Source organism: Myotis yumanensis, unplaced genomic scaffold, assembly GCF_028538775.1.
Source record: "Myotis yumanensis isolate MYYU_CA2020_CCGP unplaced genomic scaffold, mMyoYum1.0.hap1 SCAF_22, whole genome shotgun sequence".
In the NCBI taxonomy this organism is placed as follows: domain Eukaryota; kingdom Metazoa; phylum Chordata; class Mammalia; order Chiroptera; family Vespertilionidae; genus Myotis; species Myotis yumanensis.
In genome coordinates, this window is record NW_027223773.1 from 12597208 (window position 1) to 12623546 (window position 26339).

At 42.6% G+C, this 26339-nt stretch overlaps 1 protein-coding gene and 1 long non-coding RNA gene across 9 annotated transcripts in view; one reads left to right on the forward strand and one right to left on the reverse strand.

The window, feature by feature from the left end:
* Positions 1–24462, reverse strand: part of AKT3 (AKT serine/threonine kinase 3) — a 228266-nt gene extending 203804 nt beyond the window's left edge. For 4 of the 8 annotated variants that reach the window (XR_011469357.1, XR_011469355.1, XR_011469356.1 and 1 more), the window contains exons 1-3: positions 24283–24459; positions 22220–22312; positions 11360–11513 (exon numbers count right to left, since the gene is read on the reverse strand). Coding sequence is in view for 5 of the 8 variants with exons in the window: in XM_070401368.1 (XP_070257469.1) it covers positions 11360–11405 (46 nt within the window). In the remaining 3 variants the exon portion in view is untranslated. Of the gene's footprint in view, positions 1–11359; positions 11514–22219; positions 22313–24282 lie in introns of all 8 variants that reach the window. The other 4 variants (XM_070401367.1, XM_070401369.1, XM_070401365.1 and 1 more) reach the window with 4 other exon arrangements.
* A 1127-nt stretch (positions 24463–25589) lies between these two features.
* On the forward strand, positions 25590–26286 carry LOC138999275 (uncharacterized). Its single transcript, XR_011469358.1, has 3 exons — positions 25590–25753; positions 25870–25956; positions 26060–26286. It is a non-coding gene; the product is annotated as an uncharacterized lncRNA (long non-coding RNA).
* Positions 26287–26339: the final 53 nt, after the last annotated feature.

Here is a 26339-nt window from a genome sequence, read left to right on the forward strand (position 1 = left end):
ACGTGTTTATGATGCCATTTATGTAAAGTGAGACAAAGCAAAACTATCCAAGTGTTTACCCAGAGCAAAGTATAAAAGGATCATTCCTTTAATGACCCCTCCTCCTGTATCCTGCCCGATTGATTTCTTGAATCCCAATCCCTTGACAAGAGGCAAATACTACTTCTGGTTTGGCAAGTATCTTTCTGGTTGTGAAATATTTAAGGGAAATTTGGGTTTTGTTTGGCACGTCGCACGTAACAGAGAAGGAGAGTGGGAGTGAAGGAAGCATGTCAGACTCTATGTGCTGCTTGAACCTTTCACAAAAGGCATTTTATAGATAACGAAATTGTAGATTTTGTAGATAACTTAGATAATACAGATGTTTTGAATCCTGATGATGCTCAAAGAAAACAGGGCAAGCGTTTCTAAGGATGACCCCAATGGCCCCTTAAAAGGGAAAAGTTTGACGGATTAGGCTGCATAGCAACTTAAAGCTTTTTAAAAAATATTTGTATTGATTTCAGAGAGGAAGGGAGAGATGGAAACATCAATGACCACAGAGAATCACTGATCAGCTGCCTCCTGCACGCCGCCCCACACTGGGGATCGAGCCTGCATCCCAGGCATGTGCCCAGAATCGAACCCAGGACCCTTCAGTCCGCAGGCCGACACTCTATCCACTGAGCCCAACCAGCTAGGGTACAACTTAAAGCTTTTACCTGACAAAACATACATACCATAAATCTCAAAGGTATATTCAAGCCAGGACAAATACGTGCACCAACAACAAAAAATTAATAAAACAATGGTACTGGAAATACACACAAAGCTCTTACAGATAAATAAGAACATATAAAATTTATAAACCTGACAAAAGACATAAGCCTCCCATATAAAAACTGAGTAAGGAAAAAAGCAAGCAATTCATTTGATTTTAAAAAATGACTTAAAAGCATGAATACAAAGTTAAGCCTCAGTAACAAAGATATGTGAAAGAAAACAGCAAAGTAATGGCCTACAGTAACAAGAATAACACCCAGTGATGGCTGTGGTGTGACAGAGCAGAAACTAGCTACAAAGGCGTTTAAGAACGTCAACTGGCAGCACTGGGACCACAAACTGGAACCTGCAAGTGACCCATTGGGTGAACCTGGAGGAGGGACCGCCCCTTATTCGGCAGGGACCCGTGGGAGCTGACAGCTACACTCTTCTTGCAGCGCTGTGCTCACTGCGGGCATCACATTCTGAGAAAAATGTCGACCAACTGAGATGTTTACACCATAGAGCACCGAGATTATGTGTGAGAAGGCTGGACACCATGTCAGACAATAAAAAAATTAAGAAAAGAGAATATTTTGCTTAAAAGAAGGATTTTAGGGAAGACATCAGAGCAATCATGTTTTTATTATTATTAAAATAGCTGTTCTTTCTTTTTCTTTAAATATACTTTTATTGATTTCAGAGAGGAAGGGAGAGGGAGTGATAGAAATATCAATAATGAAAGAGGATCACTGATTGACTGCTTCCAACATGCCCCCGACTGGGGATCGAGCCCATAACCCAGGCATGTGCCCTTGACCGGAATCGAAGCCGGGACCCTACAGTTCGAAGGCGGATGCTCTATCCACTGAGCCAAACTGGCTAGGGCACAGCAATCTTGAAATACCTGAAAACCTATATGACATGGAAAACTATTGGTTTATATCGCGCCGCACTGCCCTTACCAAAACCCTGTCCTAGATGTCGGCCACTTCCGGAACTGTGTTCCAGGCCTCGCCTCTGCTGCCCCAATTCTAGTTCCTTGCCGTGAAATCTGTGATACAGTGCTGTTTGAACTTCTAGAACTTTCTTCCTCCCCCTCATTCATTCACTGAAGACTGATTAAGAGCATACTACATTCAAGGTACTGGTAGACCCCATGGCGGAAAGGAATGCAGTTGTAGTAGACACAGTTCCTGCCCTTGGGGAGTTTATAAGGGAGAAGCAGAAAAAATGGATCTATTTAACAACCAGTCAATCTGAAGCCACAGGAAGCAAAGGCACGGAAGTGAGGTCATATTCTAGGCAAGAGAAATCATTCTAACTTTGAGACTATGATTAAAAAAAAAAAATGTTGAGAGGACATTGGAACCTGGCCTTGAAGGACATACAAGATTTTCATTGACAAAGGCAAAGAAAAAAATATATGCCAAGCCATAAAACTGGCGTAAGCAAAAGCATACATAGAAGAAGATACAGTGGTAGGTGCATGATAATCACATGCGCACGAAACAAATTCACAATCATAGTTGGAGAATTTACCCCTCTCAGTAACTGATAGAACTAAAAGCAAAAACAGTAAAGATATGGAAGAGATGATGCGTTATCAACCATCTTAACCAGTTAACTGCCACGATATTTTGAATTTAATTAAAAAAGGTCTGCCACTTGTGTCTATAGACGCTTATAGCGTACAAATGGTTAACCACACATTTATAAAACTACACCCACAACAACTTAAAATCAAGGTGATCAAATGGTGGACCATTAAAAAATATCACAAAAAATTTCAGAGTATCTTCTGTAATTATAATCTAATGTAATATAGAAATCAGTAACACTAAGATATCTAAAAATCCTTATATATTTTGAAATTAAACAATACTTTTCTAAATAACTCAAGATTCAAAGGAATCACAAGGCAAGTTAGGAAACATTTACACTAAATGACTATGAAAATACAATATTATCAAAACTTGTGAGACACAGGTAAGCAGTGAAGTAAGATAAATCCACAGCTTTAAATTCTTATACTTATTTAAAAGAAAAAAGTAATATTTTATCTTAAGAAGCCAGAAAAGGACAAGCTAATTAAAAAATTAAGAGCACATGCAGCAAAATAGAAAACAAAGGACAAAGAAAAAAAACAAAGCAAAAATGTGGTTCTTTGAAAGAATAAAAGGTATAAACTTCTAGCAAGATGGATCAAAGAAAAAGAGAGAACACAGTTTACCAATATGAGAATTTAATATGGGGATTATCATTATAGATCCTGCAGATATTAAGAACAACTTTATGTCTAACAAATCAAAAACTGGAATGAAACGGACAAATTCCTTAAAAAACACAACTTAGCCAAACCAACCCAAGATGAAACAGAAAATCTGAATAGCTCTGTATCTATTAAAGAAATTGAATTACTCATCAAAATTCTCCAACCCCACTGGCTTCACTGATGCATTTTATCAAACATGTAAGGAGGAAATAAAACCCACCTATGCAAATTCCTTCAAAAAGTGAGGAGGAGGGAATACTTCCTATTACCATCTATTTTATGAGTCTAGCATAACCCTTATACCAAAACCTGAAATGAAAATTATAGATCAATATTCTGGTAAATGCAAAAAAGAAAAAAAAAGGATCCTTCACAAAATATTAGTAAATCAAAACTGGTAATATATAAATCCCATCGTGACCAAATGGGATTTATTCCAGCAATGAAAGTAAGACACTACATTAACAGAATGAAAAAACGGAAGTCAAATGGTCATGTCAACAGATATGGAAAATCTTCTGAAAAAATTGAACACTCATTCATTAAAAAAAAAAAAAAACTCTCAGCAAACTAGGACAGGAAAGGAACTTTCTCGACCCGATAAAGGGCAGCCATGGAAAACCTACAGCTAATACGACACTTAGTGTAAACGCTTTCCCAATAAGATGAGAAATAAGGCCAAAATGTTGACTCGCATAATTTTATTCAACATTGTACTCAAGGTGCTAACCAGGCAGTAAACCAGACAAATTAATTAAAAGCCCAAGGACTGGAGAGGAAGGAGTGGAACTGAGGCTCTTTGCAGATGACTTGGCCATCTGCATAGAAAAGCTTAAAAGTAACTTTAATAAGAATTGGGCAAACCCTAACCAGTTTGGCTCAGTGGGTAGAGCATCGGCATGCGGACTCAAGGGTCCCAGGTTCGATTCCGGTCAAGGGCATGTACCTTGGTTGCGGGCACATCCCCAGGAGGGGGTGTGCAGGAGGCAGCTGATCGATGTTTCTCTCTCATCTATGTTTCTAACTCTCTATCCCTCTCCCTTCCTCTCTGTAAAAAATCAATAAAATATATTTTTTTAAAAAAAAGAATTGGGCAAGGTTGCAGGATACAGTCAAAACACAAAACTCAACTGCTGATTGGGAAGGGTGTGTGGGTGGGTGTGTGGGTGTGTCTAGCAGCAACCGTGCAATTCTGTAACTCTGGAATGCAGTGAAAGCTATCATTTGATGGTTCTCTGCATTTGGCTTACTTCGTTAAAACAAATTAATTGAAAGTATAAGAAAAACAAATTTCACAATGTAAATACATCAAATCTCAGAGTTTTAAATGTCATTACCAACAAATTTAATTTTTCTACGTTTCTTCTCCACTTACAACATCAATAGCCAAAGGGAGCCCTAGCCGGTTTGGCTCAGTGGATAGAGCGTTGGCCTGTGGACTGAAGGGTCCCAGGTTCGATTCCGTCAAGGGCACCGTACCTCTATCCCTGGCCCTGGTCAGGGCACATGTGGGAGGCAACCGATCCATGTGTCTTTCTCACATTGCTGTTTCTCTCTGTCTTTCCCCCTCCCTGCCACTCTCCCTAAAAATCAATGGAAAAATATCCTCGGGTGAGGGTTAAAAAAAAAAAAAGCCAAAGTGAGCTTCTCTAATGTGTCACGTGGTTATACGGTCACTACCACAGCTCTATTCTCTATGGAAAACGCTTGCAGCTGAGTAGTAAACAGGAAATCATATGGTCATTTTCTTTTTCCTTAATCACTTCATAATTTGTTTCAAAAGTCACTTCGTGAAGAAGACAAGAACAAAAGGCACACAAGTACCTGCAAAGTGAAGGAGAAGGAAAGGCCCTTGGACACGGATGTCCCCCCAAAATTGTGCATTTTCTCTTCTGTAACAACTTATAATTGACTACATCACAACAATCACTCATTCAAACATAAACTCGGCTATTTATGTTACTAAAGTATGTTTTGCATAGTGGGATTGAGCTACTTTGTAAGACAACAGACTTACAAAGTTTGAGCCTGGAATGACCAAATACTAATATTCTAGTTCATCTAACAAAGCATTTCACAAAATATAAGACAAATATAATTCCAAGGACAATTTACAGATATTGGAAATCACAAGTACCAGGCGCACAAAGGGGAAAAGTTATTTGAAAGCACAAGCTGGTTATATGCACAGAATACAACACGAAAATTCAAGCTGTTAGATATCAATACAAGAAAAATGTAAGAAACTAACTTACACTTGCATGCACGCAGCATTTTCATCAATCAAAATGTTTCTAATGATAACACCACCTTTCCATTGGCACCAACTTCAAAACAGTACGATTATGAGTTGACTAGAAATACATAACTGATTTTAATTTGTTACCAAGGAGCTGGCTGACCACACTTATAAGAGATTACATACTTAGGATTTTAAGAAATAACACTACTAAGCAAACACAGTTTTGTAAATTACAATAAGCCCTCGATCAATATTACTGCGATCTACTTAATTCTGCAACTTAGACCTTTTAAGCTGGTTGAACTTTATTAATGCAGTGGGTTTCTTCACAGCAAATATTGCCACTGGCTCTAACGGAACAAAATAAGAAAGCAAATTTGACATCGAGGTTAGAGATATCAAGTCACCTGGAGTATACCTCCTGGGCTGGTCTCAGAAGGAGGTCATTTCGCACGTGCTCAATCTGTATACAGATGGCCTCTATGTGCAGCCAACTATGGGGGGCTCTGCCTGGACCCCCAGGAGAAAGCTGCAGGCAGCACCTGACTCCCTGTTTGCTACATTACATTAGTTTTACCATCATCGTTAGCATCAACAATACTATGTGAATGTGTTATCTCCATTAATGATACCGCTTTGCAACTGCTACAGGAAAGTACAGACAGAAAGATCTCCTTACTATATGCCACTCATAAAGTATTTGTGCTACACAACATCAATAATTATCCTTGTATTTTTTTTTCATTTTCCTGGAAGATATTTACTGAAGAACAACTTTAAAAAAAAAAAGTACAAATAAAATGAGATTATATCTGAATAAGAGCTAACAAGAACTGATTCAGCAATACTGGTTTGAGAAAAAGGACTGGCATTGAAAGTAACAGCTACATCATAACTTTTTTATATAAATACCCTTTATTAATAGTTTATGAGTTTAAAAAAAACACTCCCCTGCAAGCATGATCTCGTAATGTTTAAAACCACATGGTGAGGTAAGGAAGGCAGATATTATCATACTTATTCTTGAAAGAGAACACACCAAAGTTCAGGTGATAGCCATCTGCCCGGGGTGTTTACAATAATACTGCTCTTCTGGAAGAAATCCTCTGAACCAAAATACAGCCAAACACCAACAGACTATATAGTGAAATCTACACGAAATTATTATTAAAATTATATTGAGATTTCTAAAGGAATAAAGTAAGAATGGTGGAGGGAAAAAAAGGCCCAATTTGGTTTCCCCTAACATTTCAACTAATGCTTTCAGGAGCACAACGAAACACTACCATACAAAGCTTCTTTCAGGGAGTCTGACTTGTTGTAACTACAGGAGAAACACATAAATTGTAAAAATAGACAGAGGACGTTACCAGCAATCCCAGTCATTCACAAATATACCCAGATAAACAGGGGTCAGTAGATAACTAAAGAAAACTACCACTACTGAAAAAACACCCAATAACAAAATAAGCAAATTGAAGGAATTATTCAAAGAGGAGAATAAACTTCAAAATAAAATGTATTTAGTGTCCTAAGAATAGGACACTAATGTTAAGTAAAATAAAAGCAGATGGCCATAACCTATAAAGAAAGATGTCCTGGGAATATAAAGTAATAACTGAAATATAAAATTCAATGAAAGGCTAGAATAAAAGGTCAAGGAACAAAGAGAAAAAAACAGACACATGGCAAAATGAAAGAAAAAATTTAAAATAGTGCATTGCTAGAGAAGCTCTAAGAGAAAGTAAAAAACATAAAAGAATACAGAGAACACAGAAGGGAAAAAAATAATAAAAGAAATATACAAAGATTTCCCCAAACTGAAGAAAGACATGAAAGTCTGCATTTTCAAAGGGTCCACCGCTTGAATGAATTACAGAACCAGCAAACAAGAACTATAGCTCACCCTCCTTCAATTTCATAATCCCACGGGTACAGAGGCCCCAACACAAAAAGCTTCCAGAGAACAAAGCAGGTTACCTACAAAAAATTCTTCATGTTAGTGACAAGCCTCTTACCAGTAAACTGGTTACTGAAATGCAATGGAATTCAACCTTCAAAATTCTGAAGGAAAACTATTTGAAGCCTGAATTCTATACCCAGCCAAGGTATGTACCAGGTGTGAACGTGAAAAGGACATTCTCAAACACGGTGTGGACAAGCACACACACACACACACCCTTTCTGAGAAAATTACTTCAGGAAGTGCTCTAGAAAACTGCAAAATAAATCCGAGAGAGAGAGATCTAAGAGAGCACAGAACTTGTCCAAGAATGCAATTAAATAGCATGATATTAGCTGATCATACCCATATGAAAAGGCAATTCATATTAGAACTTCAACAAATAGTATGATTTCAAAACTGGAAAACCAAGTGATATTATAAAGGCAAATACAGTCTTCTACCAATAGGGGGGAAATGTGGCAATTAGAAAATCCAGAAAAAAAACAGTTCTACCCAAACTAGAAGCCAAACTAAAGTATGACATGAACTTGAGTAGCAACAGCGTGTAAGGAATTCATCTGCTCTCCCATCACATGCATCCTGCTACTTTGTTTACAGTTAATATTGTTTACATAGCATAATAGTGATTACTGCTTTTTGGAATCAGGTATAACTATTAAACCTTGATGATATAAAATAAATGTTACAGTTAACAAATTGGAGAAGAAATGTGAGGAATTCAAGGGGAAGACTGTAAGGGGTACTAACTTTTATTAACTCATGAAGTGGCAAGATTATGTCTAAATAAGTTATAGAATGATGCAAAAAGTTTAACTATAAAGGCCCCCAAAAAAGAAAAAAAAAATGAAGAGAATAAGTATTAAAAGTAAAACTGCTCATTTTTTCACAATGGGGATATACTAGATTACTTAAGATTCGTCAAAAATAAAGTTTAGCATATTATATATAAAATTGGGGTAATCAGCAGAATTAAAAAGAGAAAAGGTCTGCCCGGCCGGCATGGCTCAGTGGTTGAGCATCGACCTATGAACCAGGAGGTCACGGTTCGATTCCCAGACAGGACACATGCCCGGGTTGTGGGCTCGATCCCCAGTGTGGGGCGTGCAGGAGGCAGCCAATCAATGATTCTCTCTTATCACGGATGTTTCTATCTGTCTCTCCCTCTCCCTTCCTCTCTGAAATAAACAAAAATATATTTTTAAAAAACTAGAAAAGGTCTAAAATGGTTATCTCTGAGGACAGGAATTAGTTGGAAGAGGTAGAGGGTAGAAAGAGTTTTACTTTGCATTTTATACCTTTGTGTATTCTTCAGTCTTATAAGACTATTACTTCCCAAAATTAATGCACACACGCACACACACACGCGCAAACGCATGCACACGCGCGCGCGCGCGCACACAAGCACACACAAATCACTAGAATTCTCTTTCCCTAACCAATGCAGGAAAAACACTGAGAAATTCTATTTTATTTTTTTTCCTTTTTCTATATCCCATGTACTACATACCAACCTTCTATAATGGCATTTCAGAGGAGACACAATTAATTAAACAGACTCAACAAGCACTCTAAACCCTTGATAAAAGGTGGCGATAGCAACAGCTTACATTTATGTTAAAATGGCCAAAGCTCACTCACATCCATGATCTTATTTAAAAATACCTTCCTTCACACAGCAGAGAAATCTGAGAAAGCTTTCCAAATCTCTAAAATGAGAATAACATAAAAGGTATTAAACTGAACACAAACAGTCGGCCGCTTTGAAAACAGTTTGGCTGTTTTGATAAAGTTAAACATAAACTTACCATAGGACCCAGAAATCTCATTCCTAGGTTATAGCCCAAGAAAAACACATCACACAAACACACGCACACACATGTTCACAGCAGCTTTATTCACAATAGCCCAAAACGAGGAGCAGCCCAAATGCTCATCGCCTGGCAAACACAAACTGTGGATGGAATACTACTCAACAGTGAAAAGGAACAGACTAATGAAAAACACTATATTAATGAATCCTACAAGCTCAGGCAGCACACTTCTCAAACCTGCTCTCACCCCACTATCCTCCCGCGTTTATATTTTCATTACTTTGCTCAAGGGCCAGAGACCTCAAGTTTTATCCTTGGGGGTCTCAGCCCCATCCCCTTTTTGCAGACCCACCACCATGGTCACCAGAGTAACCGCTTCATTGCCATGGTTACGTACTCATTGCATGGCTCCCTAGCTCAGGGTATGTGCCATCATCTCTGTAGCCCAGGCCCTCAGGGACCTCACACTGGGAAAAGGGTCCTAACACCTCCTCCCGGAGCCCGTCTCCAGGCCCTGATGCACAGCCTGCTGGCCCCTGCCAGCCCTCTCCCTACCACATGTGCCCTGCTTACAGCCAGAGGGGGTGAAGACAGGGCATCTAGGTCCGAGGAGGAGAAAGCCAGAAGGGCCTTCCTCGGGGTACGGGGAGCACAGAGAAGGGAGGGCCCTGAGGCCCAGCCTCCGAGGATGATGAACAGGGAGCAGAGGATGAGGCCTCCACAGCCTGGCCACAGTCTTTCTGCCTTAACCCTCAGCCTACCTCCCTGCCCCCTTGTGGCCCTGGGCTGTGGGTGCGGGGTCCAGGCTGGGTGACTTTCAGTATTTGTAAGCATCTCAGCAGAACAATAAAGCATTTGGAGTGTGGGGGAAAAAAAGTATTATGCAATGTGAAAGGTGAAAGTAGTCAGACTCAAAGGACTGCATGGCGTATGATTCTAATCATATGAAATTGCAAAATTATAGGCACAGCAGAGCAGTGGTTACCAAGGGAAGGCAGGAACTTTTCTGGGTGATAGAAATGTTCTATGTCATGATTATAGTGATTGTTACACCCCTTTAAAAGTTTAGCAAAATTCATGAAGGGCACACTTAAAATGGGTATATTTTACTGTATGTAAATAACTCAATAAAGCTGATTTTCAAAAGCTCAAAAACACATCATCACATTTAACTATACTATCAACATCTTTCAGCATAGGTATGAACCACAGACCCCAAAAGAATATGAAAATCACATCTTAAAAGGCAAGGTTTAACCAGAAAATGACACCAATAACCTAAAAGTCCTGAGAATGAAAGAGGCCTCATCCTACTCCATTTGGCCACGTGGATAAGCAGTGGTTGCCTAGCAACTAGCCCAAACTCTAGAATTCTAATAAACACATTGACCACATTAGCAGGTGACCTCATAGTGGATAAAATGTTTTACACTGAAGAGTGCTTCCTTTAATATTAAAAAGCATAACAGTGCATTTGAATTATTTATCTAAAGTGAGAGTAAACAAGAAATACTAAAAGATCATGAAAAACAAAACATAAAATTAAACATAAACACACACACACACTTTCCTCATGTGGTCTTTTAATCAGGACATTACTTACCTTCTCATGAGATTGTGAATCCAAGAGTTTGTGGGTGAACCCTCCCCCTTTACTACTTTAATCCCTTCCCCTACCACCACCCAAACTGGCTTAATATAACTGAATAATTTGACTTATGTTTACATGTCTTAAAATGCATACAAGTTAGATACTTTTTTGATATTGAATCATTCTAAAGATTTCTCTCTGTATTTATAGAGTCCAGCAGGCAACACAGAAAACACAACACCAATTTTCTGTAACATTCATGCACACAACATACCAGAAAGCCAAACTTGATTATAAATGATCAAAATCAAGAATTACAGTCCGGCTGGCATGGCTCAGTGGTTGAGCATCGATCTATGAACCCAGGAGGTCGAGGTTCGATTCCCAGGTTGCGGGCTGAATCCCCAGTGTGGGGCGTGCAAGAGGCAGCCGATCAATGATTCTCTCTCATCATTGATGTTTCTCTCTCTCTCTCTCTCTCTCTCTCTCTCTCTCCTCTCCCTCCCTCTCTGAAATCAATAAATATATATATATATTTTAAAAAGAATTACAAAGAACCCTTGAATAATAAGCAAATTCCTAACACATATGCTAAATATCATTTCTCTCTTACTGGACATAGTACATCACAGTTGACTTTAACAGCATCAGAAAAAAAAAATCAACTTCTAAGACACCACTAAGTGTCAGCACACTTACCAACCACATGGCTTTGGTTTTGTTCAACACTTACCCCTCTTCTGAACCCAACCTTCTTTCACGATGGTCACATCGCTCATGGTGGCTCCCCGCTAGCCCCCAACGTGGAGAAATGGGAGTGTGTGATATCAGCTTTGGGGTTTTTATCTGCTGCTGCTGCCCTTCCCACTCTCTAGTGATGACTCAGCCTGGAAGGAAGTATTGAAGAAAGAATGTCTTTTTTTTCCATTCTTGGAGATCACACAGCAATAACAAACAACTAATTCTTTGTCGATGTCTTCAATGGGCCTGACCTTACATAAAAGCCCAGCTCTTCAAACTGGGGGACTTATTTATTAAATGGTTGTATAATGAACACACTTCCCTGGTCTTGTGACAGATTTCAAATGATAATGAAACTTTTAACCTAAGAGGCTGCAATAGAAAAATGTCTTTAAGAAAACCAGTCACACCTACACAAAGGATACAGAAAATGTGTTTGGTGATGTGTGTTTGAGGCGACAGGAAAGAGAATGGAAGTTACGTGGACTAAAAGTACATCTTCCACCTATGTCTAATGTCAAAATCTCTGTAAACTTAAACGTAGTTATGGGAAAGCAATTGTGAATGTTTTTAGTTGCTGCATTTTATGTAAAATACCATGTGCTAAGAAACCAACACTTATGGATGCTCCGTCTGCTTGGTTCCAAGAAATATTTTAGGCTGATTGCAGTAAGTAGAATATTATAAATAATACAACATCAATTACTTTTAAAGTCGACAAAGTAAAACAGAGAACACGAAAATATAAAAAACTATGGGGTATTCAAGATGTGTCAGCAACTCGTATAGGCGCTTCAACCTATTAGTCATAGGTAATCTTCACAACCACCTTCGTAGGGTGCTATTAACTCCATTTCACAGATGGGGAAACTGAGGTTCATAGAGATTAAACAGCTCGCCCGATTTGAACACAAAAGGATGGAGCCAAGCTGCCTGACCCCGCAGCCTGCATTCTTAACTCCAAAACGGTGTTACCTTAAATCAGTGATTCTCAACTAGAATTTTTAAAACATGCAATAATACCAACACAATATACAGATGAAGAATTATAGAATTGTATGCCTGAAACCTATATAATTTTATTAACCAATGTTACCTCAATAAATTAAAACAAAACATGCAATACCTGACTATTTAGTCAAGGGCACTGATCTTTTTTCCCTTAGATTATCAAATAAAAAAAAATGACAGCATCCCTGGTCCGTTTGGCTCAGTGGATAGAGCGTTGGCCCCCTGAAGGGTCCCGGGTTTGATTCCGGTCAAGGGCAAGTACCTGGGTTGCAGGCTCAATCCCTGACCCTTGTTGGAGCACGTGTGAGAGGCAACCAATCAATGTCTCTCTCTCACATCAATGTTTCTCTCTGTCTCTCCTCCTCCCTTAAAACTAATAATAATTAATAATAATAATAATAATAATCGCCAGTACAATAGGTGTCCAGTGTGAAGGAAAATCATACTGCAGAATTTCAGTAATTAGTTTACAGGTGCCATGAAATGAAAAAGGTTGGAAATCGCTGCCTCCAATAAAGATAAAAGAAGCCGGAGTAAAAGGCTGTGCATCTGTGAAGATGGGCCATGCATTTAGCATGAGCTTTCAGGAAGCAATGCAAATAAGGAAACACTATAGGTTTCGATAGTTACAGCACCCACGAGTATTAAAAAAAAGTTGCTCACAAGGAATATAATTCTTCCTGCGACAAAAGTCTGAAATTTTTATCATGGGTCTTTACAAGACACCTCCTAGTGCAGCGGTTCTCAACCTGTGGGTCACGACCCCTCTGGGGGTCGAACGACCCTTTCACAGGGGTCGCCTAAGACCATCGGAAAACACATATATAATTACATATTGTTTTTGTGATTAATCACTATGCTTTATGTTCAATTTGCAACAATGAAAATACATCCTGCATATCAGGTATTTACATGACGATTCATAACAGTAGCAAAATTACAGTTATGAAGTAGCAACGAAAATAATGTTATGGTTGGGGATCACCACCACATGAGGAACTGTGTTAAAGGGTCGCGGCATCAGGAAGGTTGAGAACCACTGTTCTAGTGTAAAAAAACAAGGTCCTCAAAATATCCTCACACGTAAATAGCACTGGGCTTCACAGGGTGATTTCTTATTGTCCCTCTCAACCTAAAAAGGGAAATACCGAGATAAAATTGAGGGAAAGCATTTCCCAGAAAAGCACCAAAAACATGGCCCAGGGACACAAGCGTCCATTTCAGATAACCAGCAAATGGACGGACGGACTCCATCAGGTGCTGTTTTCTCAAACTGGGTTTAGGCCTAGGGGTAAGCAAAGGAGAGACGCCTAGGCTAGGACTAGACTGAATTACAGTTCTTCTTCCGATGCAAATGAAGGGCACAGCCTCATCATGGCGCGGTCAGGAATCCAGACTAAAGATCCCACGAAGTCTGTAGCTGAAGGGAAGACCATGGCCATCATGGCCATCGTGTGCCCTGGGGCTGCGACCGGACCCCCAGGCAGGGCCAAGCCTGTCCCCAAAATCGTCAGGCTCTCCTACTGAAGAGGGTCCAAAGGGATATTAAAATCTGGGGGTACTTCCCCAAAATATGTTAGACAGAATATTAAAAAGAAATTCTGGAAAATTTTTTTTTTTAAAAAAAGATGGAAAAAGAAAAATTCTTTGGTCCAGTAAGTTGGGAAACTTCTACAAACCACGTCTTTCTCTTGAAACGTGACGATAAACATATTAAGCATCTCAGCAAATCCTAAATGTATCTGCACACACAGGGCTTTTTTTTTTTTTGTTATTTTCTTTAGCAGCGTGTATTGATATCCAGAGGAGAGCACGTTGGGAAATGCCACAGGATGTGGCCACATAATTCAAGACAAGACTCATTTCACCATGAAAAGCAGGCAACAAACAAAGAAACCACAAAACCCTTCAGTCAAGAATCCAAAGATCATTTTTAAATTTCGCTTATGAAACTTCCTGAAGACCTCAGCATGGCCCACTGGCTACATGATACACCCAGAGCTAGATCATTAAAAGGGTTAACTCTTGACATAAATGATGAAAGGGAGTTAAGCACTGGGAACACCGGTACAAAATGATGTCTTTTCAGGGGCTGCCCTGTCGGCCTTCTCTTTGCTTCTACCGTAGCCAGGGGCCTCACACCCACTGCAGCGGTTCTCAACCTGTGGGTCGCGAACAATGAAAATACATCCTGAATATCAGATATTTACATGACGATTCCTAACAGCAGCAACATTACAGTGATGAAGTAGCAACGAAAATAATTTTATGGTTGGGGGATCACCACAACATGAGGAACTGTATGAAAGGGTCGCGGCATTAGGAAGGTTGAGAACCACTGCAGCAATTCTTCTGACTATAAAATTATCTAACAGGGGTAAAAGGAAACTCTACCTAGCTGAATATTCTTAGGATTAGAAATGGAACAGGTCAGGGATTAATGCTTAGTAATAACCAAAAGTAATACATATCCAATAAATGTATGTAAAGTGTGTACTTTCCTACTTAAATAATTACCAAACCTCTATTAAAAAAAAAACAAAAAACAACCACCTAGAAAAACAACAGTATTGTCAAAATTGATTTTATTTTTTTTAAGTGGACATTTCGTTATAAGGATCTTAAAGCTGGAAGCGACCTTCGGTTTACAGTAGAGGGAAGGGTCGAGCCAGATGAAGAGACTGGGCCAGGGTCAGGGGGCTCCTCTATGGGGACCCCACACAGAGAACCAGGCCCATGCTCCTGCCACCAGCGCTGCCTCTTCAGTATAAAACAAGAGGCAGTATGCATGCATATAAGCATAACCAATGGACATAAGACACTGGGGGGTAGGGGAGGCCGGGGGAGTGTCAAGCACGGGGAAAAAAGGAGACATATGTAATACTCTTTGTAACACTTTAAGCAATAAAACAATTTTAAAAAATAAAATAAATAAAACAAGAGGCAGAAATATCCACATCAACCCAAAGTCAATGAATTTTATTTCATAAAGGAACAGTTTCAAAAACTAGTGTTTTAGATAAAAACTGTTCACTGGCGCTTATCTATTTAAACTGTTAAAATGTATGTTAAATCAATCGGATAGAAGTTATCATCTTGGTGAGGGGCAGTGGCCCCACACATTATAGAGATGGCTTTATGCAGTGGCTCTGTAAAATGTGAACAGATTCTACCCCTCATCGTAATTTTCAGCTTTAAAAATTGCTCCTGAGTCTCTACTGACTGAAATGACACATTCTCCGAACATAAGTGCTCGTTTGTATATAAAAACAAATTCTATTAACTCATAAGCAGCAAACTATGCTCGTTAATTTCCCTGCAATGACAACATTCCTGTACCTCGTCACCTACACTCTCCCCCTCAGTCTATTAAAAATACTAACCTGCAGCTCTAGCTGGGTTGGCTCAGTGGATAGAGCGTCGGCCCTCGGACTGAAGGGTCCCGGGTTCGATTCTGGTCAAGGGCTTGTACCTCAGGTGCGGACTCGATTCCCAGCCTGGGGCCGCATGCGGGAGGCAACCAATCGACGTGCTTCTCTCACATCAATGTTTCTCTCTCTCTCCCCCTCCCCTTCTCCCTCCCTCTCTCTCTCCTTCCCTTCCGCTTTCTCAGAAAAGCAATGGAAAAATATCCTTGGATGAGGATTAACAACAACAAAAAAAACACAACAAAAAAAAAACAAAGAAAACCCACTAATCTGAAAAATGATGAGCTGGACTTGAAGCATGTAATCTGTTCCCGAAAGTAGAGTGAACTTCACCTCGTCCTAACTTCCCTAGAAATCTCTTCTATCTAATGACCTATAACAGACAAAATTTGGTTTATTTTCCTTTTAAGCCTACTCATTAAACATGTCATCACTGGGTAACCTAATTTTTCCCATTCTTATAAAAAAAATTGCACACGAAATTCTTGGCAGATTCAATTTAGAATTTCCACAAAGTGGTTATAATAAGGGTACTTTTGTTCAGACTATTTGAGAATTTGATAATAACTGCACCTGAATGTCATTTTACAATTGGAAAAAAAAAACACATTTTCACATCTTTTACCTCATTCGGTAGCATTTTTATTTGTAAAACAAGTTGACAGTGCCTGACACATAATAGATGCTCAACAAATATGGAATAAACCAGTGGATAAAACAAGGCATGAAGATGCAGCCTTAATAAAAAACCGACTAAACAAGCTAATATTCAAAGTCAACAGAAAGCCATCTTAAAACCAAACCTGAACTTGAACATTATGGAAGCACCCACATATAAATAATTAGAATTATAATAAATATTCGTCCCTATCCATTGAAGTACGTTTCCTATAGACCTCCATTAATTATAAGGACTACCACACATTAAAATTATCCTTTTTTTCTCAACATTTTTGACAATTTTTGGTTGAGATGCTCAAGTTTCAATTCCCAAGCAAATCAAGCATCAACACTACCCAAAATTATCCATGATGGGAGGAAAAAGAGAAAAAAGAATGGCATATTTTCTTAATAGTATGTGTAAGAATATTTTAAAGATATCTCTTTACTTATGACAACCAACCATTTAATTTGAAGCAAAAATTAAACTTCTTCGAACATCCTGTAAAAGTATCAATCATTCAATAAAACATATAATATACATATATGCAGTTAATAAATATGCATTGATTGTCTACTCTGTGACAGGGACCACATTAAGTATACAGGGAGACAAGCAAAACCAAGTATTTAAAATCTGTTTCCAAACCTTTAATAACCTGCTATTAATGTGCTCTCTAGAAAAACGGTGACCAACCAATAATGACATGATTTCCCCACAGTTCCCAGAACGAGTTAGTGACAGGAAACAAAAGCACCTACGTGCAATTCAAGTCTCCAATCAGGTCGGTGTGCTTTCTACCAAACATTATCTGAACTCTCAAAAAGATGTGTAACATTTGAGAATAGCTCTGAACATGTTTTTGATCAAATTATTCTTCAGAAGTCCAGTAAAGCACAATGCGCTCAAATAAATTAGAAATTAATACATATCCCTGTGGCATCACAAATGAAATTATGACAGAAGAGGAGAAGCAGGGTGACAAAGTTAAAAGGGCACCTCAGCAAATCTCTTTTTTTTTTTTTACAATAAAGGTTGTAATTAACATAGGTTGACAATTTCCGGTGTTAATTTCCAAGTTCAAGGCCACAATACAATTCTGTAATACAACTTTCTCTAAACAATAAACTGGGCTGTAATTAATATTATGTAGCATAGACTCGCTCTGCGCCACAATTTTCCACGTACTTTACATATGCTAGTCAAAATGCATTAATGAAGATAACATGTTCAAATACATGAGAACGCTGCTACACTGAAATACCAACGCTTGAGAAGGGTTAACCATAATGTAATTTTATGGTAGTCACCTATGCATAAGAAATAGATGAAACTAATATATGCCATCAGTGCAAAAAGCTCTACAAAGCTTTTGAAAGGATTTGAGGGAAAAGAAAAAAACTGAAGTGGGAGCGAAATTCAAGGCAACCTGCTCTCACTTCAAGGAACTCTAAAAGCCAGTCCGTGGATAATTTTGGGTAGTGTTGATGCTTGATTTGTTTGGGAATTGAAACTTGAGCATCTCAACAAAAATTTGTCAAAAAACTTTCAAGAGTTATAATCCTGTGAAAACACACAACACATAGGGAAGCGGGCCACACAAATAATACATTTTGAATACCTCTCCTCTCTTCTGGGTGGATTTTCTTAAAAGTCTTTCTGTAAATATCTTCGCTGAGCTTTACATTATGGGGGAAGTACCTGCAAAAACACAGGCAAGTTTCTGACTTTCCCCACAAAAGAGCCCTTCTTCAAAACTGCCCATTCTTAAAAATCAGCTTTGCAAACTTTGAAATATACATACAAACACATAAAGCATTTCCTCCCTCTTCCCCACGCCTATTTAGGGTATTTAAATGCCATTTCAACCAACACAGCCGTTATTCATCAAAAAAGCATCCCGTGCCCTGACTGGTTTGGCTCAGTGGATAGAGCGTCCGCCTGTGGACTGAAGGGTCCCAGGTTCGATTCTGGTCAAGGGCATGTACCTTGGTTGCGGGCACGTCCCCAGTGGCGAGTGTGCAGGAGGCAGCTGATTGATGTTTCTCTCTCATCGATGTTTCTAATTCTCTATCCCTCTCCCTTCCTCTCTGTAAAAAATCAATAAAATTTTTTTTTTTTTAAAGCATCCTGTGCCCCAGCCAGGTGGCTCAGTTGGTTGGAGCATTGTTCCTTACACCAAAAAGGCTGCAGGTTCGAGTCCTGGTCAGGGCACATACCTAGATTGGGGGCTCCAACCCGTCGGGGCACATGCAGGAGACAATGGATAGATGCTTCTCTCTCCTCTCAAATCAATAAACATATCATCAGATGAGGATAAAAAAGAACACCACTTGTGCTGGGTGATATATTTAATATTCTAATATGAAACAACTAGGAAAACGCTTATTGGATCCTTACGAGTCCTAAAACACTGGGCAAGCTATGGATGAATTATCCCCCTCCACGTCTCTTGTAGACTGTGGCTTGTCTCCGTGTGCAGGTACCTATGCTAACAGGGGCAGGTGGAGGGTTGCTGCTAAAAGAATTTTGGTTGCACCGTTGGCCATATTTCCCCAATACACATGTAAGATCCTTCCAAACTCTGTCCTGGGACCTCTCTGGTTATAAAATGGAAAAAGAGTTCACATACACACAGAACACAGCTGGTACATGGTCCACTACATGCCAAGAATCAGCTTGACCTTTCACCACCGATTAAAGCGAGAGCTAGCGTGCAGGTACGGCATGTTACGAAGAGCAATGGACAAGCCAAAACATTTGGGTCTCTTTTTCCAACCTGCCCCACCAGCGTGATGATGCTGGTCCCTGAACTCTCCATGCCTGTATTTCCTTTGCCATAAAAACAAAGATACAAATAGCCCTACAGAGCTAACACGTATGACTCTTCAAGTTTAAATCTGCTCTCTACTTCACTTATAACTGACATCTTAGTTAACAATATTGTGATCATACAGTTCCTGTCCACAAAAGTCCAATACAGTTGGGAAGATACAACATTCAAACACCAACTGCACACGGACAAAACCTGAACTAAACTCCAATCCTAACAAAAGACCATCTTCCTCCCTCTCCCATCCTCAGCCCCACAAACACAGGATTTCTTTTTTTTTTTTTTAACATATATATATATTATTGATTTTTTACAGAGAGGAAGGGAGAGGGATAGGGAGTTAGAAACATCGATGAGAGAGAAACATCGATCAGCTGCCTCCTGCACACTCCCCACTGGGGATATGCCCGCAACCAAGGTACATGCCCTTGACTGGAATTGAACCCGGAACCCTTGAGTCCGCAGGCCGACGCTCTATCCACTGAGCCAAACCGGTCAGGGCACACACAGGATTTCTTAACAGAGGGGAGAGAAATCCTCACTTGGCAGTCTTCTAGTGATCTGGTCTAGTAATTTTTTTTTTTTTTTACCTTTCCCTTTGAATACTAGGAAAATATACCTATTTGGATGCATAAAATATGTGCAGTTGGCATTAAATAAATAGAGTATTGAAAAGAAAAGGAACTAAAAAAGCAAACCCACGGTTCAAGAAGCAGATGTCAATCTCTCTATCAACTACTATTTGAAGGTTACCCGCACAGGAAGTATATTAACATCTAATCCACTGGTGCTACAATAAAATACGTAAACATTGGAGGCAGTTAATTCAGCATCTGAAATAACTAAAATGAAAAAGGATGTTGTTATGGGTCAATCTACATGAACTTGATTTCTGGGTAAACGGTTATACTACATTATGGAAAGTTAGCATTGTCACTGTGAACTCTAACAGGTAGTTAGTAAAAACACTAAAAGAAAATGTTTCAGAATGAGGGAAGTTAAAATGAAATGGATTTTTATAAGCCAGAGTAAGTGTTTTCTCATGTTAAAATCACTTTCAAAAATGTAGCAGGGGAGCCCTAGCTGGTTTGGCTCAATGGATAGAGCGTCAGCCTGTGGACTGAAGGGTCCCGGGTTCGATTCCGGCCAAGGGCACATGCCTGGGTTGCAAGCTGGATCCCCGGTGGGGGGGTGTGCAGGAGGCAGCCAATCAATGATTCTCTCTCATCATTGATGTTTCTATCTCTCTCTCCCTCTCCCTTCCTTTCTAAAAAAAAAAAAATGTAACAGGGGCGGTCCTGAAGATTAAATGCATATATACATACATGTTGGCCACATGTAATAGTGCCTGGCACATGGCAAGGGCTCACCAGGCATTGCATGCATGAACGCTGCACTGAATCTAGCTCGTGAAAGACCATGATAAAATAATTAAGTTAACATCTGATGATTCAGGGCTATCTTTGCAGGAGACTACAGAACAGTGCATGCACCCTAGCCAGTTTAGCTCAGTGGATAGAACAACGACCTGCAGACTGAAGGGTCCCGGGTTCGATTCCAATCAAGGGCACATGCCCGGGTTGCAGGCTTGATCCCCAGTAGGGAGCATGCAAGAGGCAACCAATCAATGAGTCTCTCTCATCACTGATGTTTCTATCGCTCTCTCCCTCTCCCTTCCTCTGTAAAATCAATAAAAATATATTAAAAAAACAAAATAACAGAACAATGCATGCTGTAGGAAACCAGGATTTGGAATACTGATGTGAACTCTGAAACCTAAAGTTAAAAACGGAACAATTTTAAATGATCTACGTATTCTAACGAATCTATAAAAATTAATTATGTGCATTTCTTAAATTAATTTAAGAAAAATGCAAGTCAAATTACAAGACTGATTTAGTCAAAACAAAATTAAATGGCTGCTAACAGAAAAACACACCTGAAACCTGTATGTTCATGTTGACACCAATCAATTTAATAAAAAAAAATGTTTTAACATTTTAAAAATGGAATGGCTTTTCTGTCTTGCATGTTCTTATTCAATTCTGAATGGTTTCAAATGAAATATTTTTTAATGTTGAAACTTAATCACACTCTAAAAACAAGATCCTATCAAATCATGCTAAAATGCAATTAACACCTAGTTAAACAAGGATTGCCTTAGCTTCCCAAGGGTGAACTCTTGACCTTCAAAGGTAAAATAACAACAACAAAAAGTGTAGCTATCCTTTCACAAAGATATGCAAAGTTTAAGTAAACTCTAAACTTCCACAAAGTCAATTTGTAAAACGGGTTCCTCTTTTTAAAGAAACCCAAATAGTTGTAAATTTCCATTGACTCTCTATAAGAAAGAAAACCTCTCACATTTAAATCAAAAGCTAGAGTTTAAAAAACCTTAAATCCTTACTTTGCACAAGACGCTATGCTAACAAGCACATTTGTCCCAGTACATGTTTGAGCAAAACATGTTTAGGTTCGCCGTGATCTGAAAACAAATTTTCTTTCTAATGGATGTGAACGTCTGAATAAAAAGTAAAAAAAAGTTCTCAATCAACCAGCCCCTATCATACAGTTCACATTCTAATATTTGTTGAATGAATGAAATCTTATTTAAAATACTTTACAGCCATAAACTTACATAAACAACAAAACGTCCAAAGAAGAACCCTTAAGTACTCTGACAAACACAACTTAAACTAAGTCAATAAGAAATTAAAAATGAATTTTTAAGTTGGAAAATAATTCACTAAATCACAGAAAGGCTACGTGTATGGGACAAAATGAATAGAAATAATAGTTTCACAAATTATTTTGCAGAGTTACTTTAGTTTTGTTTTTTTTTTACACTGGAAGTAAACACGCTACTGCAAATACACAGGAGAAATATACGTATAGCTGAACCAAAAAAAAAAAATCTACCTTCATCTAATTCCAGTTTCATCTCATTCATGTGATATATGCTCTCCTCTCTTTAATAAGAAGCTCAAGCCAATTAAGGATAGTGGGGCCAACCTGGTGAGAAAAGCAAAAAAGCAGATCTTCAGTACCATCTCCTTGGAAAACTTTCAAAGTCAAGATTGCATATTTGTCAAAAGAAAATTGCGGGGCAAAGGTAGGTGTACAGCTGTGAATACATGAAAGTTTGTTATTGTATTAGGGTTTATTCATCATTGTGTTATTTTCCACATGAACTACTGCATAGATGCAAATAAGTGTGCATTCAATCGGATACCTCAGGAAACCAGTAATTTATTAATAAGTATTTTAATAAATATGTTCATGTTTTAGACAACCACGTCATGAATATATATATATGTATGTGTGTGTATGTGTACTAGACAACCACCTCTTGGAATATTCATGTTCCTTTATACATATTTTGCAATGACACTCAAGTTTTGAAGACAAAGTTTCCTAAACCATCTTTATTGGACTCTCCACGTGTGTGTGTGTGTGTGTGTTCCAGTGATTTCCCAACAACGTACAATCTACTTTAAGGAGCTACAACCAAAAATGAAACCCAGTGGCTGTCTAATGACTTGCAGTGAACTGAAGAGCTGCATGACCACGCTTTCCCAAATAAGGGACACACACATACCTCGATGGATGGTTTGGGGCAGCTGGCAATGTACTAACTGCAAAAAAAGCCATTCTTTCGTACCCTTTAGCTTCGGGATGAGCGGAGGAAGCGTGACCATTTTATTAACGCCAGCAACTAGCCAGCAGACCCAGCAGGTCCACCGCGGACTCTCTACCTTGGAGGAACCTTAGGAGCTTACAAACTACTGGGCTCTGGACCAATCGGCGCCCGGGTGGCAGGCGTCGGGGTGCTCTTCCTAACACGATGCTGATGGAAGACCGGGGCGCATCCTCCCCTTGACCTGCAGGCAGGCACCGCCTCTGCGTGCAGAAGAGACACGCTCCCGATCGCCATTGGAAACCCGACGCCCGAGCGATGCAATCTGGCCTCCCCGCAGATTCCCGGGAAATCCCAAACACGGGGTGACCCCGCCAAGGAGCCGGGGCGCACCCCGCCGCCGGCCAGGTTTCCACTCGGGGCTCCCAAGGGCCCCGCCGGCATCATGGCTGATGCAGACCGATGCGCAGAAGGCGATGCACGAGAGGGAGGCCGGTTTGTTTACTTGCAGCCCAGCCGCCGCCGCCGCCGCCAGCAGCAGCGACAGCATCACTGGATCCGCCAAACCCAGCATCTTCCGCACATTTCTATTCTTAGCACACAACTCCCCAGCGGACCGAACCCCGCTACTATGGAAAACACGGGCGGGCACGCCACCCACCTCCCCCCGCACCCCACCCACCCACCCCACCCCGCCCGCCCGCCCGCGCCGTCTTCCCCGCGCGCCGCCGGCCGGGTGGGTGGAGGAGGAAGGAGACCCCGGGGACGCCGATGCATCCTCGGCGGCACCCACCCCACCCCACCCCACCCCACCCCACCCCACGCGCACGGCGGCCCGGGCGGGGCGCACGCAGACAGCCCCCTCCCCCCAACCCAAACACGCCGCCACGGGCTCCACGCGCGTTACATAACCTCGCCGCCGCCCCCGGCCCAGCGGGCGCCCCCTCCCCACGCCGCGCGTCCGGCGGGGAGGCCGGGGGGTGGGGGGTGCGGGGAGGGGGGGGCGCGCGCGGAGTTGCGCAGAGACGGGAGGCGCCAGGGCCGGGGCAGCCCAGACGCGGCCGGGACCGCTAGGCCGGGGAACCCTGCCCCGGCCCCCCGCGCGCCGCCGCCCCCCGGCTCCCCCCGGGAAGGGAGGGGGCGCCCGTGTCCCCGCGCCGGGCATCCCCGGCCTTTCCCACCCACACCCGCACCCCAGCCTCCCGACCCAGCCCCCGCCCCCGGCGCAGGGACCACCCAGGCGCCCCCGCCACCACCCCCAGCCCCCCGCCCGAGGGGGCCGGGCCGGGGTCCGAGGAAGGGGACCCGGGGGGAGGGGGCGCGGGCGGGGGGCGGTGGCTGTTACCTGCAAAGGCGGTGGCGGCGGCGGCCCCGCAGCTGCTCGGGCGGCGGCGGAGGATGGAGCCGGGGGGGGGGCGGGGGGAGGAGAGGGGGCGACTCGGGGGTCCCCCCTCCCTCCTCCTCCCCTCCTGTCCTCCCCCCACCCCGCAGAGCTCGGGCCCCCTGGAGCCCGGTGCGGCGGGAGGGCAGGCGCGGGGCTGCGGGAGGGGAGGGAGCCGCCGGGCCGCGGCGCTGGCGCGGGAGGCGGCGGGCGGGGGAGGAGGAGGCGGGGACTCGCTGGGAATCGGATGTCGGCGGCCCCGTCCGTCCAGCCGGCGGCCCGCTGGGCGGGGGCCGGGCGCGGCGGGCGGCGGGCGGCTCGGGCCCCGGGCGCGCGGCGGGGCGGGGGCTCCGGCCTCCTCTCCGGGCGCGCCCCGCCGGGGTCCCCGCCGCCTCCCGCGCCCCCCGCCCTCCCTCCCGGGGCCGGTTGTTGACTTGGAGGAAAACTCCTGACGTCAGGGCTGCCTCGCGGCGGCGGGAGCGGCTTCCCCGCGCCCCCGGCCTGCCCGCCGCCCGCGCGCCCGCCCGCCCCGCCGGCCTCGCCTCGGGCTTCCCCGCGCCCCCGACCCGCGGCGCCCCGCGCCCGCTCCTCTCGCGAGAACATCCCCGGGCCGCCCGGGCCGAGACGCCGCCGGAGCGGGGCCCGGAGCGGGGCCGGCGGGAAGAGCCGGGGTTCCCCGCGCCCTCGTGGCCGTGGCGGCGTCTCCCGGAGAGGACCCCCCCCCCCCCCGCGCGGCTCGGGGAGGTCGGGCGGGGGCGCACCTGGCAGTGCGGTTCCCTGGGCGGGGTGTCCCCGGGACCCCGGGGGGGGACCCCACCCTCTGCACCTCGGGGGTCGGCCCGGAGCCTGGAACCGTTGCGCCCTGGCCCCCGGGGACCCCACTGCCCAGCCCAGGAACCGCCCCGGGCCCCCGCCGCGCTGCCCGCCCGGGGCAGCCCGCACTAGGGACACGGGTTGCGGGGGGGGGGGGGGGGGGGGCCGGTTGGGGGGCGATCGCGACTCGCTTTGAAAATCACCCCTTGTTCAGGGCTTTTCGTTGGCACTGACTCGGGGGAAGCCGCGGTGGGCTGCGCGCCCTGCGGAGAGGATGCCATTGCTTCCCGGTGAAGTTCATGGCTCCTGGGAATGTTTGCAATGGAGACCCTGTTTTTTGCAGGTTGGCCATGTTTTACCATCCATCACACTCCCGAGAGTTACAAGAGAAGTTGTTGTTTTTTGGTTTTGCTTTTTCTGACATGTTTTGTCAATGCCGGAGCTCTTTGGGGGGAAAAAGAAAATGTTATTCCTCCACAGGACTCCTGCCTGTGGATGCACACGTGTTCGGTCTCCCAGTCAAGATTCTTGTTCATGCTGTTGGCTTCTTGCTGTAGAAGAGTTTGTCCGCTTGACTTGCACTTCCTTCTCTGCGTTTCCCGGTCCTGACAGCATTGTGAAGGTTCCCATTGTTTTATACTATGTCCCTTGAATTTATATAGTGAGTATATGTGTGTGTGTGTGTGTATATATATATATATATATATATATATATATATATATATATTTATATTTCAGAGAGGAAGGGAGAGATAGAAACATCAGTGAGGAGAGGGAATCATTGATTGGCTGCCTCCTGCACGTTGGACCGAGCCTGCAACCCAGGCATGTGCCCTTGACCAGAATCGAACCTGGGACACTTTTTATGCTATGTCCCTAGTAGTTAAACGGTAAGTTGTATGTATACATCGATGTCCATATCTCTTAGGACATGCACATCTGTTGGGATGGTGGACAGGAGTATGAAACCTAATAAAGAAACGGTGTAGCCCTGGCCGGTTTGGCCCAGTGGATAGAGTGTCGGCCTGCGGACTCAAGGGTCCTAGGTTTGATTCCAGTCAAGGGCATGTACCTTGGTCGCGGGCACATCCCCAGTGGGGAGTGTGCAGGAGGCAGCTGATCGATGTTTCTCTCTCATCGATGTTTCTGACTCTCTATCCCTCTCCCTTCCTCTCTGTAAAAAAAAAATCAATAAAATATCTTAAAAA